At 49.9% G+C, this 17531-nt stretch overlaps 1 protein-coding gene across 2 annotated transcripts; it reads left to right on the top strand.

Annotated features, from left to right (window-relative positions):
* Positions 1-4981: 4981 nt before the first annotated feature.
* Positions 4982-17503, top strand: KRAS (KRAS proto-oncogene, GTPase). 2 transcript variants are annotated; one of them, XM_075275457.1, is made up of 6 exons: positions 4982-5105; positions 12038-12159; positions 13469-13647; positions 14084-14243; positions 16031-16154; positions 16667-16774. In XM_075275457.1, exons 2-5 carry the CDS (start codon positions 12049-12051, stop codon positions 16148-16150), a joined length of 570 nt encoding a protein of 189 aa, XP_075131558.1. In that variant the 5' UTR covers positions 4982-5105; positions 12038-12048; the 3' UTR covers positions 16151-16154; positions 16667-16774. The 2 variants fall into 2 exon arrangements, with proteins under 2 accessions (XP_075131558.1, XP_075131559.1); XM_075275458.1 differs by lacking the exon at positions 16031-16154 and having other exon boundaries at positions 16667-17503.
* Positions 17504-17531: the final 28 nt, after the last annotated feature.

The raw sequence follows: 17531 nt of genomic DNA on the forward strand, positions 1-17531 counted from the left end.
ATGTACTATCACTCCTCCTCCTGTATATTACATATATACACTGTATATACAGCTATGTACTATCACTCCCTCTCCTGTATATTACATATATATACACTGTATATACAGCTATGTACTATCACTCCTCCTCCTGTATATTACATATATATACACTGTATATACAGCTATGTACTATCACTCCCCCTCCTGTATATTACATATATACACTGTATATACAGCTATGTACTATCACTCCTCCTCCTGTATATTACATATATATACTGTATATACAGCTATGTACTATCACTCCCCCTCCTGTATATTACATATATACACTGTATATACAGCTATGTACTATCACTCCCTCTCCTGTATATTACATATATATACTGTATATACAGCTATGTACTATCACTCCCCCTCCTGTATATTACATATATACACTGTATATACAGCTATGTACTATCACTCCCCCTCCTGTATATTACATATATACACTGTATATACAGCTATGTACTATCACTCCCCCTCCTGTATATTACATATATATACACTGTATATACAGCTATGTACTATCACTCCTCCTCCTGTATATTACATATATACACTGTATATACAGCTATGTACTATCACTCCCCCTCCTGTATATTACATATATACACTGTATATACAGCTATGTACTATCACTCCCCCTCCTGTATATTACATATATACACTGTATATACAGCTATGTACTATCACTCCTCTTCCTGTATATTACATATATATACTGTATATACAGCTATGTACTATCACTCCCCCTCCTGTATATTACATATATACACTGTATATACAGCTATGTACTATCACTCCCCCTCCTGTATATTACATATATACACTGTATATACAGCTATGTACTATCACTCCTCCTCCTGTATATTACATATATACACTGTATATACAGCTATGTACTATCACTCCTCCTCCTGTATATTACATATATACACTGTATATACAGCTATGTACTATCACTCCCCCTCCTGTATATTACATATATACACTGTATATACAGCAATGTACTATCACTCCTCCTCCTGTATATTACATATATACACTGTATATACAGCTATGTACTATCACTCCTCCTCCTGTATATTACATATATACACTGTATATACAGCTATGTACTATCACTCCCCCTCCTGTATATTACATATATACACTGTATATACAGCTATGTACTATCACTCCTCCTCCTGTATATTACATATATACACTGTATATACAGCTATGTACTATCACTCCTCCTCCTGTATATTACATATATACACTGTATATACAGCTATGTACTATCACTCCTCCTCCTGTATATTACATATATACACTGTATATACAGCTATGTACTATCACTCCCCCTCCTGTATATTACATATATACACTGTATATACAGCTATGTACTATCACTCCTCCTCCTGTATATTACATATATATATACTGTATATACAGCTATGTACTATCACTCCCCTCCTGTATATTACATATATACACTGTATATACAGCTATGTACTATCACTCCCCCTCCTGTATATTACATATATATACTGTATATACAGCTATGTACTATCACTCCCCCTCCTGTATATTACATATATATACTGTATATACAGCTATGTACTATCACTCCTCCTCCTGTATATTACATATATACACTGTATATACAGCTATGTGCTATCACTCCCCCTCCTGTATATTACATATATATATACTGTATATACAGCTATGTACTATCACTCCCCCTCCTGTATATTACATATATACACTGTATATACAGCTATGTACTATCACTCCTCCTCCTGTATATTACATATATACACTGTATATACAGCTATGTACTATCACTCCCTCTCCTGTATATTACATATATATACACTGTATATACAGCTATGTACTATCACTCCTCCTCCTGTATATTACATATATACACTGTATATACAGCTATGTACTATCACTCCCCCTCCTGTATATTACATATATACACTGTATATACAGCTATGTACTATCACTCCTCCTCCTGTATATTACATATATACACTGTATATACAGCTATGTACTATCACTCCCCCTCCTGTATATTACATATATACACTGTATATACAGCTATGTACTATCACTCCCCCTCCTGTATATTACATATATATACTGTATATACAGCTATGTACTATCACTCCCCCTCCTGTATATTACATATATATACTGTATATACAGCTATGTACTATCACTCCTCCTCCTGTATATTACATATATACACTGTATATACAGCTATGTACTATCACTCCCCCTCCTGTATATTACATATATACACTGTATATACAGCTATGTACTATCACTCCCCCTCCTGTATATTACATATATATACTGTATATACAGCTATGTACTATCACTCCCCCTTCTGTATATTACATATATATACTGTATATACAGCTATGTACTCACTCCTCCTCCTGTATATTACATATATACTGTATATACAGCTATGTACTATCACTCCCCCTCCTGTATATTACATATATATACTGTATATACAGCTATGTACTATCACTCCTCCTCCTGTATATTACATATATACACTGTATATACAGCTATGTACTATCACTCCTCCTCCTGTATATTACATATATACACTGTATATACAGCTATGTACTATCACTCCCTCTCCTGTATATTACATATATATACACTGTATATACAGCTATGTACTATCACTCCTCCTCCTGTATATTACATATATACACTGTATATACAGCTATGTACTATCACTCCCCCTCCTGTATATTACATATATACACTGTATATACAGCTATGTACTATCACTCCCCCTCCTGTATATTACATATATACACTGTATATACAGCTATGTACTATCACTCCTCCTCCTGTATATTACATATATACACTGTATATACAGCTATGTACTATCACTCCCTCTCCTGTATATTACATATATATACACTGTATATACAGCTATGTACTATCACTCCTCCTCCTGTATATTACATATATACACTGTATATACAGCTATGTACTATCACTCCTCCTCCTGTATATTACATATATACACTGTATATACAGCTATGTACTATCACTCCCCCTCCTGTATATTACATATATATACTGTATATACAGCTATGTACTATCACTCCTCCTCCTGTATATTACATATATACACTGTATATACAGCTATGTACTATCACTCCCCCTCCTGTATATTACATATATACACTGTATATACAGCTATGTACTATCACTCCCCCTTCTGTATATTACATATATATACTGTATATACAGCTATGTACTCACTCCTCCTCCTGTATATTACATATACACTGTATATACAGCTATGTACTATCACTCCCCCTCCTGTATATTACATATATACACTGTATATACAGCTATGTACTATCACTCCCCCTCCTGTATATTACATATATACACTGTATATACAGCTATGTACTATCACTCCCCCTCCTGTATATTACATATATACACTGTATATACAGCTATGTACTATCACTCCTCCTCCTGTATATTACATATATATACTGTATATACAGCTATGTACTATCACTCCCCTCCTGTATATTACATATATACACTGTATATACAGCTATGTACTATCACTCCTCCTCCTGTATATTACATATATACACTGTATATACAGCTATGTACTATCACTCCCCCTCCTGTATATTACATATATATATACTGTATATACAGCTATGTACTATCACTCCCCTCCTGTATATTACATATATACACTGTATATACAGCTATGTACTATCACTCCTCCTCCTGTATATTACATATATACACTGTATATACAGCTATGTACTATCACTCCTCCTCCTGTATATTACATATATACACTGTATATACAGCTATGTACTATCACTCCTCCTCCTGTATATTACATATATACACTGTATATACAGCTATGTACTATCACTCCTCCTCCTGTATATTACATATATACACTGTATATACAGCTATGTACTATCACTCCTCCTCCTGTATATTACATATATACACTGTATATACAGCTATGTACTATCACTCCCCCTCCTGTATATTACATATATATACTGTATATACAGCTATGTACTATCACGCCTCCTCCTGTATATTACATATATACACTGTATATACAGCTATGTACTATCACTCCTCCTCCTGTATATTACATATATACACTGTATATACAGCTATGTACTATCACTCCTCCTCCTGTATATTACATATATATATACTGTATATACAGCTATGTACTATCACTCCTCCTCCTGTATATTACATATATACACTGTATATACAGCTATGTACTATCACTCCTCCTCCTGTATATTACATATATATACTGTATATACAGCTATGTACTATCACTCCCCCTCCTGTATATTACATATATACACTGTATATACAGCTATGTACTATCACTCCTCCTCCTGTATATTACATATATACACTGTATATACAGCTATGTACTATCACTCCCCCTCCTGTATATTACATATATACACTGTATATACAGCTATGTACTATCACTCCCCCTCCTGTATATTACATATATACACTGTATATACAGCTATGTACTATCACTCCTCCTCCTGTATATTACATATATACACTGTATATACAGCTATGTACTATCACTCCCTCTCCTGTATATTACATATATATACACTGTATATACAGCTATGTACTATCACTCCTCCTCCTATATACTGTATATACAGCTATGTACTATCACTTTCTCTCTTCGCCTAGATTTACGCGCTCTGTTTAGAATCCTTTTATAGTACAGGGCGGGGTGGGGGCGTGGTTTTCCACGCGGAGGGCGTGGTTCCTCGCTGTAGTCCCCTCCCTCCGACCAATGGCTGTCTGTCTCTGGCGGTGACGTCACAGGCCGCGGCTGTAGTATTTATAGATCGTATTTAAAGAGCCCCTGGGAGTCTCCGCGGCGCGGCCTGGTGAGAGGACTCCGGACTCGGCCTCACTGAACCTCGGCCTGGGAGAGCCGGGACTGGACTGCGGGAGCGCCGGTGACGGGAGTATGGACGTGCAGCCGTGACCGCCTGTGTAACCGGAGCCCGGTGAGTGTCCCGGGGGCTGTGTGTGCTGGTGGGGGCGTCAGAGCCGGGGCTGCACTGCGGTGTGTGGGGAGGATCACCGGCCGGGGCCACACACCTCTCTGCTGGGCCCTTCATTGGTAGCAGGCTGATCACCGTCCGGGGCCACAAACCTCTCTGCTGGGCCCCTCATTGGTAGCAGGCTGATCACCGTCCGGGGCCACAAACCTCTCTGCTGGGCCCCTCATTGGTAGCAGGCTGATCACCGGCCGGGGCCACAAACCTCTCTGCTGGGCCCCTCATTGGTAGCAGGCTGATCACCGGCCGGGGCCACAAACCTCTCTGCTGGGCCCCTCATTGGTAGCAGGCTGATCACCGGCCGGGGCCACAAACCTCTCTGCTGGGCCCCTCATTGGTAGCAGGCTGATCACCGGCCGGGGCCACAAACCTCTCTGCTGGGCCCTTCATTGGTAGCAGGCTGATCACCGGCCGGGGCCACAAACCTCTCTGCTGGGCCCCTCATTGGTAGCAGGCTGATCACCGGCCGGGGCCACAAACCTCTCTGCTGGGCCCCTCATTGGTAGCAGGCTGATCACCGGCCGGGGCCACAAACCTCTCTGCTGGGCCCTTCATTGGTAGCAGGCTGATCACCGGCCGGGGCCACAAACCTCTCTGCTGGGCCCCTCATTGGTAGCAGGCTGATCACAGGCCGGGGCCCCAAACCTCTGCTGGGCCCCTCATTGGTAGCAGGCTGATCACAGGCCGGGGCCCCAAACTCTCTGCTGGGCCCCTCATTGGTAGCAGGCTGATCACAGGCCGGGGCCCCAAACTCTCTGCTGGGCCCCTCATTGGTAGCAGGCTGATCACAGGCCGGGGCCCCAAATCTCTCTGCTGGGCCTTTCATTATAGCAGGCTGATTACTGGTTGCCCAGGGCTCCTCACTGTGGTGGGCTGTGGTGGCCTGGCCGGGGCCCCTCATTGGTAACAGGCTGATCACTGGCCTGCGCCCCTCACCACAAACCTCTCTGCTGGGCCCTTTACTGGTAGCGGGCTGATCACCGGCTGGGGCCCCTCACCTCTCTGCTCAGCCCCTCACCTCTCACCTGGCCCCTTACTGTAGCAAGCTGATCACTGGTTGGCTGGGGCCCCTCACTGTAGCAGGCTGATCACTGGTTGGCCGGGGCTCCTCACCTCTCTCCTGGCCCCTCACTGTAGCAGGCTGATCACTGGTTGGCCGGGGCCCCTCACCTCTCTCCTGGCCCCTCACTGTAGCAGGCTGATCACTGGTTGGCCGGGGCCCCTCACCTCTCTCCTGGCCCCTCACTGTAGCAGGCTGATCACTGGTTGGCCGGGGCCCCTCACCTCTCTCCTGGCCCCTCACTGTAGCAGGCTGATCACTGGTTGGCCGGGGCCCCTCACCTCTCTCCTGGCCCCTCACTGTAGCAGGCTGATCACTGGTTGGCCGGGGCCCCTCACCTCTCTCCTGGCCCCTCACTGTAGCAGGCTGATCACCGGCCGGGGCCCCTCACCTCTCTCCTGGCCCCTCACTGTAGCAGGCTGATCACTGGTTGGCCGGGGCCCCTCACCTCTCTCCTGGCCCCTCACTGTAGCAGGCTGATCACTGGTTGGCCGGGGCCCCTCACCTCTCTCCTGGCCCCTCACTGTAGCAGGCTGATCATCGGCCGGGGCCCCTCACCTCTCTCCTGGCCCCTCACTGTAGCAGTCTGATCACTGGTTGGCCGGGGCCCCTCACCTCTCTCCTGGCCCCTCACTGTAGCAGGCTGATCACTGGTTGGCCGGGGCCCCTCACCTCTCTCCTGGCCCCTCACTGTAGCAGGCTGATCACTGGTTGGCCGGGGCCCCTCACCTCTCTCCTGGCCCCTCACTTGGGGGTGATCGGTGCCTATAGTGGGGTCCTTGGTGGTCCGGGCTCTTGGTGATCGGCCATTGTGCCTGTGATGGGTTCTAATGGCGGCCGGAGTCTCCTCCATCGGTTATTACATACACTGAGAATTTGTAATCTGGAGAAGCCCTTTAAGATGGCGCAGGACCCTCCCCCGGCCTTGGGGTTGTTGATTTCAGTATTAGTTATCGATGTCTGTGCCCCCAAATCTTCCAACCACCCCTCCCCCACTTCTATAGGGCCTGGTGAGGGGCTGCGTACTTGGCCCTCCTCTCGTGGCGTCTGTCGTGTTCACGTAGCCCGAGCTCGGCACCACCATGTTCTGTGGTAAATCCAAGGTGGACTCTCCGGATAATGGGGCCCCCTACAGTCTATGGGAATGACTGCACCCCGACCCTGTGTATTTATGGGGCGGACCTTGGGATACCTACAGACGTGGAGTGTGGCTAGTACTTGCCCCGATGTCCTCCTGGGCAGCCGCAGCTCGGCTTCTCTGTGTTGACTCCATGTCAGTAGAAGGTCTCAGTAGAATCGCCTTTTAGGGCACAGATTGCCCTCGGTCGTGTTTCTGTAGTCGCCATGACTCAGCTCCACAATAGGTTAGGTCCGGGGATGTTGGGATTATAGGAGTTGTAGTCCCATGGAGGAGTCGTGGTCCTCTCCGGCGGTGGCGGACGTCGCCCATTGGCTCCCGGGCAGTATACGGTGAGGGCCTTCAGAATATCGCAGAAGACGACCGCCATTGTAATACCGGGGTCATACAACGGAGCGCGCTGTAGAGGAGTGTGGTAGCATCGGGGGTTCCTGGGAGATTTGGGGGACAGACCTTGATAACCGTAACCTAAGACCAGCGGAAGCCTCCTTAAAGGGCCTCTCCATATAGTGATACCCTGACAGCGGCCTAGAGGACTCCACCAGCCCCCTATGGAGAGCGCTATAGCTGCAGTGTGAATACACTCTTATTGAGAAGGTCACATGACTTTCCCCTGGACCCAGAGGTTGTAAAGGAGAGATCAGCAGCCGCCGGACTCTGTTGGTGCCGCTTATTACCGTACTGCGGGTCTCCTCCTCCTCGGAGGGTCTGGCGCCCCCTATTGCACTTTATTTCAGATGTCCTTGGGCCTTGTTGCCCGCGAGTACTGTAGTGTATTGTATGAGACGTGCTGATCCTCCCGGCCCCCATTTATAAGGCCCCTGGGCCGGGGCTATTCATTCATAGCTAGATCTATCTCTGCGCACAATCTATTGCTCCCTGTTATCAGCCATGAGCGGTCAGAGACTGTCGTGTTGTCTGAGGGGAGAAGATCCTCTTCATGGTCAGTGGCCATAAGCCGGGGCTCAGTCACTTACTCCCTTCTCTACAGTCACTTGCACACTGAGCCAGGTATGCATGTGTCTCCTTCATGGACACTGTACACACAGCTGGATAATGCTCCCGCCCTAGGTGTAGCAGGGGAGTGATGGTCCGTGGCCCTTTAAGAGTGTGTATTGGCTTCTCAGCATTGAGTTTTCTTAGAGGGACCTTCCAGGGGCTTAGATAAGAGACTCTCTGCTCACACTTGGCCCTCCCGGGTCCTCCATGGGCTTTGCTTTGTGATGTCAGAGACCACCCCTCATTACCATCTCCTTGTGATCTCCCCAAGACTAAGGTGATACCACTGCCCCATAGACCCTCGGGGGGCCCCCACTTTACTAACCCTACAATGTATCGGGGTAGACAATCCCCAAATCTTCTGTCCTGGACTCTGCACTTACACAGTCACTGGCCCATGAGGACAGGGCTGAGGTGCTGCTGACCCTGAGGATTGTCTAGACTGATGCATTGTAGCAAACCTTCAGCTGTGACAAATCTTCAGCCTGTTTACATTCAGGAGGTGATGTACATTGTTCCCATTGAATGTCCACGAGTGGAGGCCGCACAATGCTGGTGTTATCTGCCGCTGACCTTGGATTGTGGGTGTATTGTGGTGGCTGTGACACTACCCCCGTGTGTCTCCCCTGCGCGCCCCGTGTATTGGGGTGGCTCTGACACTACCCCGTGTATTGGGGTGGCTCTGACACTACCCCGTGTATTGGGGTGGCTGTGACACTACCCCGTGTATCTCCTGTATCTTCCCTGTGCGCCCCGTGTGTCTTCCCTGTGTATTGGGGTGGCTGTGACACTACCCCGTGTGTCTCCTTTGTCCTCCCTGCGCGCCCCGTGTGTCTCCTGTGTCTCCTGTGTCTTCCCTGTGTATTGGGGTGGCTGTGACACTACCCCATGTGTCTCCTGTGTCCTCCTGCTCGCCCTGTGTGTCTCCTGTGTCTTCCCTGAACACCCCGTATGTCTCCTGTGTCTTCCCTGCGCCCCCTGTGTGTCTCCTGTGTCCTCCCTGCGCCCCCTGTGTGTCTCCTGTGTCCTCCCTGCGCGCCCCGTGTGTCTCCTGTGTCCTCCCTGCGCCCCCTGTGTGTCTCCTGTGTCTTCCCTGCGCGCCCTGTGTGTCTTCCCTGCACCCCCTGTGTATTGGGGTGGCTGTGACACTACCCCGTGTGTCTCCTGTGTCCTCCCTGCGCCCCCTGTGTGTCTCCTGTGTCTTCCCTGCGCCCCCTGTGTGTCTCCTGTGTCTTCCCTGCGCCCCCTGTGTGTCTCCTGTGTCTTCCCTGCGCCCCCTGTGTGTCTCCTGTGTCTTCCCTGCGCCCCCTGTGTGTCTCCTGTGTCTTCCCTGCGCCCCCTGTGTGTCTCCTGTGTCCTCCCTGCGCCCCCTGTGTGTCTCCTGTGTCTTCCCTGCGCCCCCTGTGTGTCTCCTGTGTCCTCCCTGCGCCCCGTGTGTCTCCTGTGTCCTCCCTGCGCCCCCTGTGTGTCTCCTGTGTCTTCCCTGCACCCCCTGTGTATTGGGGTGGCTGTGACACTACCCCGTGTGTCTCCTGTGTCCTCCCTGCGCGCCCCGTGTGTCTCCTGTGTCCTCCCTGCGCCCCCTGTGTGTCTCCTGTGTCCTCCCTGCGCCCCCTGTGTGTCTCCTGTGTCCTCCCTGCGCGCCCCCTGTGTGTCTCCTGTGTCCTCCCTGCGCGCCCCCTGTGCGTCTCCTGTGTCCTCCCTGCGCGCCCCCTGTGTGTCTCCTGTGTCCTCCCTGCGCCCCCTGTGTGTCTCCTGTGTCCTCCCTGCGCGCCCCCTGTGTGTCTCCTGTGTCCTCCCTGCGCGCCCCCTGTGTGTCTCCTGTGTCCTCCCTGCGCGCCCCGTGTGTCTCCTGTGTCCTCCCTGCGCGCCCCCTGTGTGTCTCCTGTGTCCTCCCTGCGCGCCCCCTGTGTGTCTCCTGTGTCCTCCCTGCGCGCCCCGTGTGTCTCCTGTGTCCTCCCTGCGCCCCCTGTGTGTCTCCTGTGTCCTCCCTGCGCGCCCCGTGTGTCTCCTGTGTCCTCCCTGCGCGCCCCCTGTGTGTCTCCTGTGTCTTCCCTGCGCGCCCCGTGTGTCTTCCCTGCACCCCCTGTGTATTGGGGTGGCTGTGACACTACCCCTGTGTGTCTCCTGTGTCCTCCCTGCGCGCCCCCTGTGTGTCTCCTGTGTCCTCCCTGCGCGCCCCGTGTGTCTTCCCTGTGTATTGCTGGAGGTTTCTGGCCTGGGCCGAGCTCCCTGTTGCCAGTGTACATACAGCACATACTTTGCAGAGTTCGCCGGAGCCGGCTCGACAGGTTACCACGCCCGGCCTGCACCTGTCTGGCACGATTCCTTGTGTTACCTGCAGTCACAGGTGTCTCCTCCAGTAGCGGTCACATCGACGTCACCGCACGTTTATTTACCAGCCGGAGAGTCTGCAGTAAATGTCAGCAGGTGCAGAAAGCGGGAATCCTGCGTACGAGGAACGTGTCGGCCATAAACCTGCAGCGAGCACCTTCTAGATTCGTCACAGGTTCTCTCCACTAGTAGGGATTAATCTGCAGCAGAATCCACGTGTAAGACCTGCAGACTGTGGTCCAGAATTACAGGGAGATCCTGTGTGTGTGAACTTGGCTTTCCTATTTTGTTCATGGTGGGATAAACCCCAACCAGGAGAACATGGCATTGAATGTGCCGCTGAGCCGAGTGTGCATGTGTATAGCGGAGTGGGGTGAGATGGCTGTCAGACAATCTCCGTAGTATGTCGGGCTTAGTCCATTCCCTTCTCTTTGCCCCTTTCTGGTGACTTCTCATACATGTAACTGCTGCAGGGAGATGAAACAAGTCACCTGTATGAGCAGGACAAGGACTCCGTCTATGGAGCGGTGAGGTGCGGACCCTCGGACACAAGTCCCCGGCTCACCTCTCAGGACCTTCCAGTATGGAGTCTCTACCCTAGTGTTGGTCTCTGGGTTTGTTCTCCCTACCACGTCTCACATGTCCAGCTCTGTAACCTGTGCGGCCTCTGTCGGGTGTCACGTGCGCCTGTCGGAGACTTTGGAATCCCGTACACAGACCGGCTCCGGGTGGATTAAGAAGTCTCAGGTGCTCGGGTTAATCTACAACAAGGGTTATCAGTCATCTCCACCATCTTGGATAGAGGACTTCAGTCCTGACCTTGGCAGGTCTCAGTTTGATGAACCGTCCTGCTCTATTAACCCATGCAGTCCTGGAGAGGTTGACCTGTCCCTATATCGCACACAGACTCTTAAATAAACTGTAATGCTGCTTTTGGCCTGTAGAGGCGCTGCTTCAGATCACTTGAGGTTCCTCATCAAGGACCCCCCACCCCATATGAGCCTGAGCTGGGGTCACTATGGAGGAGCAGGTACAGCCATTGTCCACTGTCCTACCAAGCCTTCCCCGTGGTCCCCGCCGCCCCCTGTTGTGTGTACACGGCCCCTCCAGATTGCAGGCTGCTTCTACCTCATGGAGTATAATTATAGCCGGCGGTGACTCCACAGCTCCACCTCTGTCTGCCTTGGGTGGGAATCTGTTAGTAGTGAATGCAGGTGACGGCCTCGTAAACCGCCCTCGGGGACCGCAGAGCGGGCAGCCCATGTATTAATAGAACACGTCTTCCTGTTTTCTAGTCCTGAGCTTGGAACAGATTATTAATAAATTACTTTTTTTTTCTGTTTTCAGATTTATCAAAAATGACAGAATATAAACTGGTGGTGGTCGGAGCTGGAGGCGTGGGGAAGAGCGCCCTGACCATACAGCTCATACAGAACCATTTTGTTGACGAGTATGATCCCACTATAGAGGTGAGAGACGCTGAGTGATATATATATATATACTGTCCTAATACTGACCCTGGGTTACATCCTGTATTATACCCCAGAGCTGCGCTCACTATTCTGCTGGTACAGTCACTGTGTACATACATTACATTACTTATCCTGTATTATACCCCAGAGCTGCGCTCACTATTCTGCTGGTGCAGTCGCTGTGTACATACATTACATTACTTATCCTGTATTATACCCCAGAGCTGCGCTCACTATTCTGCCGGTACAGTCACTGTGTACATACATTACATTACTTATCCTGTATTATACTCCAGAGCTGCGCTCACTATTCTGCCGGTACAGTCACTGTGTACATACATTACATTACTTATCCTGTATTATACTCCAGAGCTGCGCTCACTATTCTGCTGGTACAGTCACTGTGTACATACATTACATTACTTATCCTGTATTATACTCCAGAGCTGCGCTCACTATTCTGCCGGTACAGTCACTGTGCACATACATTACATTACTTATCCTGTATTATACTCCAGAGCTGCGCTCACTATTCTGCCGGTGCAGTCACTGTGTACATACATTACATTACTTATCCTGTATTATACTCCAGAGCTGCGCTCACTATTCTGCTGGTACAGTCACTGTGTACATACATTACATTACTTATCCTGTATTATACCCCAGAGCTGCGCTCACTATTCTGCTGGTACAGTCACTGTGTACATACATTACATTACTTATCCTGTATAATACTCCAGAGCTGCGCTCACTATTCTGCTGGTGCAGTCACTGTGTACATACATTACATTACTTATCCTGTATTATACCCCAGAGCTGCGCTCACTATTCTGCTGGTACAGTCACTGTGTACATACATTACATTACTTATCCTGTATTATACTCCAGAGCTGCGCTCACTATTCTGCTGGTGCAGTCACTGTGTACATACATTACATTACTTATCCTGTATTATACTCCAGAGCTGCGCTCACTATTCTGCTGGTACAGTCACTGTGTACATACATTACATTACTTATCCTGTATTATACTCCAGAGCTGCGCTCACTATTCTGCTGGTGCAGTCACTGTGTACATACATTACATTACTTATCCTGTATTATACTCCAGAGCTGCGCTCACTATTCTGCTGGTACAGTCACTGTGTACATACATTACATTACTGTATTATACTCCAGAGCTGCGCTCAGTGTTCTGCTGAGATCTCGTTCTCCTCCATGTCACCTCTGCTATAGTGGGCAGTATACGTCAGGCCTCGGCTGTCTCTTCTCCATGTAATTCCTCTTTGCCGCTCCGCTCTCCGCAGGACTCGTACAGGAAGCAGGTGGTCATTGATGGGGAGACTTGCCTCCTGGATATACTGGACACTGCTGGTCAGGAGGAGTACAGCGCCATGAGAGACCAGTACATGAGGACGGGGGAGGGGTTCCTGTGCGTCTTCGCCATTAATAACACTAAATCTTTTGAGGACATTCACCATTATAGGTAAGGCTCCGCATGGACCAGTGCGGGAAGGTAAGAGGATTGTCTCCGCCTACTTGGGATCTGTCCTCCATGATGATTGGGCAGATCGCCCCTGAATTGCTCTGCCTGATCATAGAGAGCACTGGGTGGCCATGTAGTTACAGCGCTCTCTATCTAAGGTGGATGTCAGTGCATGGTTACTAGATCCTGGGAGGTGAGTGACCATCCCCCCCCATGACCTGCTCACTGGCCCAGCCCATTATTGGATCTGATCAATGGGGGGATCCAATAACCAAGACCCCGCTGATCAGGTGAGCAGAGGCCATGGCGCTAACAAGTGCTGCGGCCCCTCCCTGTGCTGATGATGTCACACTGTGCCCCATGGACTCCTCTTTAACCCTGTCACTGCCCCTGGCCTGTGTCTTATCGCTCGGTTTTCTCCTCTTTCCCCCTTTAGGGAGCAGATAAAGCGGGTGAAGGACTCGGAGGACGTGCCCATGGTCTTAGTGGGCAATAAATGTGACTTACCTTCTAGAACTGTAGACACCAAACAAGCTCAGGACCTCGCCAGGAGTTACGGCATCCCCTTCATCGAGACCTCTGCGAAAACCAGACAGGTAACTGAGTGGCGGCTCTTCTGGCCGGGGCGTGGAGATGGCGACGCCTCAGGAGTATCTGCCTGCAGGGGCCGAGTCTGACAGTCCAGTCTGGTGCACATGGGGCTGCAGAGGGGCTGCGTACTGTCCGCGAAGGTGTCTCGCTATGAGGACGGTCACTGACAGCTGTGTCCTCTGTGTACACTGGTCTGGGCTAGTTCTCTGCCATTCTGACTACCAGAGCTGAGTGTCAGGGGTCTCTTGTGGCCGTGCTGGGTCCTCCAGAGACGGCTGTATCCCATAGTGAGCTCTGACACCCGCTGATCTAGACCTCGGGCTCACATATTGGGCACCAGTGACCCCTCAGTTTGGAGAATCCCCTCAGTCCTAGTCTATTGTAACGTCTCCTAAAAGAAGGATTTAAGGGGGCGTTCACCTCTATTAGAGAGCTCTGGGCATATGGGAGGGGCATGAGCTTAACCACACCCCTCAGAGCACTGGAGGACCCGCCACGTCCATACATCACACAGATCACCTGATCATATTGAAGTGCAGTACTTGGTCTCCCCTGTGGGGGCGCTGCAGGCACTCTCTGCCAGGATTTCCACAGTGGACATCCCCTGTATGTGGCATTTACCGGCCCGGCCGGCCCCGCTTGTAGCCAATCATCTGCCGATTGTGATTTCTTCTTCTTCCTCTTCATCCTCTGAACCAATCAGTCAATCAGTAATGGGCGGGGCAGATAAGGGGGAGGTGCCTATAGCTGCCCCACCCTCAGGAGCTGCAATCTGGTGATCGCTTTCTGGCAGGAAATTCTCTGCTGCCTGTTATTTGTAATGGTACTGGACATAGACTAAAGGGTTAATCCAGCCCTGTCCTGGGGGTGCGGCCGCTCTGCATCTGCCCCTTTACACGAGGAGAGGGCGCCCCCCGATGATTGCTCTGACACCTCCTGCTTCTAATCATGGATAGGGAGAGGTGTCACAAATTTCAGAGGGGCAGATATGGGGTGAGCTGAGGGCAGGGCCCCCGCCCCGATCAGTGCATGCTGTGATTGGCGGATGTGACGGCTGCGCTTGGTGTTTGGTCTCATCTTCTGCTCTTCTTCTTCTCTCTGCATTGATAAAACACTCTCTGCTTCCCAATGATATGGCAAAATCTCCTCAAAGACCCCCAATGATCGTCACCGGGGGGGCGCGGATCGGGCAGATCAGATCCAGACACAGCGCCACGCCTGGCCATAGGCTGTGTCTGGTATTACACCTTCAGGTCTCCTCTGTAATACCTCCTACAACCTGTGGACAGGTGTGGCGCTGTTCCCATGGTTTTCTTCTCCTATAAAGCTGACACCTAATCCAATCCCTCCTGATCTGCAAACGGACAAATAATAATTCACCGGCCCCCGAAGTCCCTCCCCAAGTTGTCCTATGATGGTCTGTCTCTAGGAAAGCTGGGTGGCTAGTAATGCGGTGATCGCTGCAGCTCAGGTTTCCAGGGTTTACTGCACAGACGTTATGTTGTAGGGCGGTCACGCTGTCATCACCCAGCTCTCCCAGAAGCAGACAACACCAGGGCTTCTTGTATGACTTGCACTGGTGACATGAAGGGGGGAGACCCTGATGTGGTGCAGCCCCTCCCCTGTATAGCCACAGTTGGTGCAGCCCCTCCCCTGTATAGCCAGAGTTGGTGCAGCCCCTCCCCTGTATAGCCAGAGTTGGTGCAGCCCCTCCCCTGTATAGCCACATTTGGGGGCCACATTTGAGCAGCCCCTCCCCCCCATCTTAAAGGAGTTGTGTTTTGCAATGCAGAGAGTGGAGGATGCTTTTTATACATTGGTGAGAGAAATCCGACAATACAGATTGAAAAAGATGAGTAAAGAAGAAAAGACGCCCGGCTGTGTGAAAATAAAAAAATGCCTAATAATGTGAGCGGGTAAGTGCACACCGAGGGGCGGCGCTGCAGTACAGGATGTGTCCTGCGGGGGGAGTGTGTCTGTGTGGGGAGGGGACGATGGGTATGTGGGGTCTACCTGGGGAAAATCTAAGGCTACCAGAAATGGCGCCACATTGACTAGAGGTTGTGTCTGGTACTGCAGCTCATCTCCACCAAAGTAAATATAAAGGATCTGCAATACCGTGCACAGCCTCTGGACACATGGGGCGCTGTTACTTGGAGAAGGCAGACCTGTTAGACTGGGCCCTGCACGCCTATCCCCAAGGTTAACAAATTACTTATTCCAAAAATGGCGCCTCACCAACTCAGAGGTTGTGATAGGAATTACAGGTCAGACACAATGACCTCAGTGGAGCTGCAGTACCAGACACAGCCTCTGGACAGGGGTGGTGCTGTTTGTAACATGCCCTGGTGCCAGCCAGCATGCAGGGGTCTCGGGTTGGGGAGGGGGCCCGGTATTCTCCTTATAACAAGGCTTTGTCTGTCCTCAGGGGGTCGACGACGCTTTCTACACATTAGTACGAGAAATCCGAAAGCACAAAGAGAAGATGAGCAAGGAAGGCAAAAAGAAGAAGAAAAAATCCAAGTCCAAGTGTCTGATCCTGTGATTGGCCCCCGGTGACCCCGCCCACCCCCGCCTTGTACATTATACACTAAATTATTGGCCTCCTGCTTCCAGCGCAGCGCCCTCTGCCTGTCGTGTCAGTATTGTGTGGGGCGGACGCACCAGGCCCTCTGTGTGCATGCAGCGTGTGCTCATCTGCTCGTCCTCCAGCTTTACCCCCAGGAATGGACTGGACACGGACCCTGCATCATGTGACCTGGCCGGACCTCTCCCCCCGCCCGCTCCACCAGGCTCATGGGACCGTCATCGTGATGTGCACGCCGCCACTACCGCTGACTACGACATGCTACCCCACCTACCCACAATGTGACACACTGGTGCTAACCTCCCTGGTCCAGGCTGTGTGGTGTATGCATGACCCCTCCCCCACCTCCCCAGTATAACGCTGCTCCTCCCAGTAGATACTTCAGTTTACTCTGGTTTGGACTCTCCTAACAGCCCCTCTAATAGTAGACATTTGTGTTATGTCTATAGACTAAATACATCCTGTACTCTACCCCAGAGCTGCACTCACAATACTGCAGCCCCACCAGCAGAACAGTGAGTATAATGCAGACAGAATATAATAGTGTACTATACCAGCAGAATAGTGAGCGCAGCTCTGGAGTATAATACAGGATAAGTAATGTAATGTATGTACACAGCGACTGTACCAGCAGAATAGTGAGCGCAGCTCTGGAGTATAATACAGGATAAGTAATGTATGTACACAGTGACTGCACCAGCAGAAT

This window comes from Leptodactylus fuscus, chromosome 5 (genome assembly GCF_031893055.1).
Source record: "Leptodactylus fuscus isolate aLepFus1 chromosome 5, aLepFus1.hap2, whole genome shotgun sequence".
In the NCBI taxonomy this organism is placed as follows: Eukaryota; Metazoa; Chordata; class Amphibia; order Anura; family Leptodactylidae; genus Leptodactylus; species Leptodactylus fuscus.

What these genes read in the sequence shown, in the direction of transcription:
- KRAS (XM_075275457.1), top strand. Translation starts at nt 12,049, where the DNA reads ATGACAGAATATAAACTGGTGGTGGTCGGAGCTGGAGGCGTGGGGAAG. An exon ending in GAGGACATTCACCATTATAG is followed by an intron (nt 13,648 to 14,083) that starts GTAAGGCTCCGC and finishes TTCCCCCTTTAG; the next exon opens with GGAGCAGATAAAGCGGGTGA. An exon ending in CCTCTGCGAAAACCAGACAG is followed by an intron (nt 14,244 to 16,030) that starts GTAACTGAGTGG and finishes TTTGCAATGCAG; the next exon opens with AGAGTGGAGGATGCTTTTTA.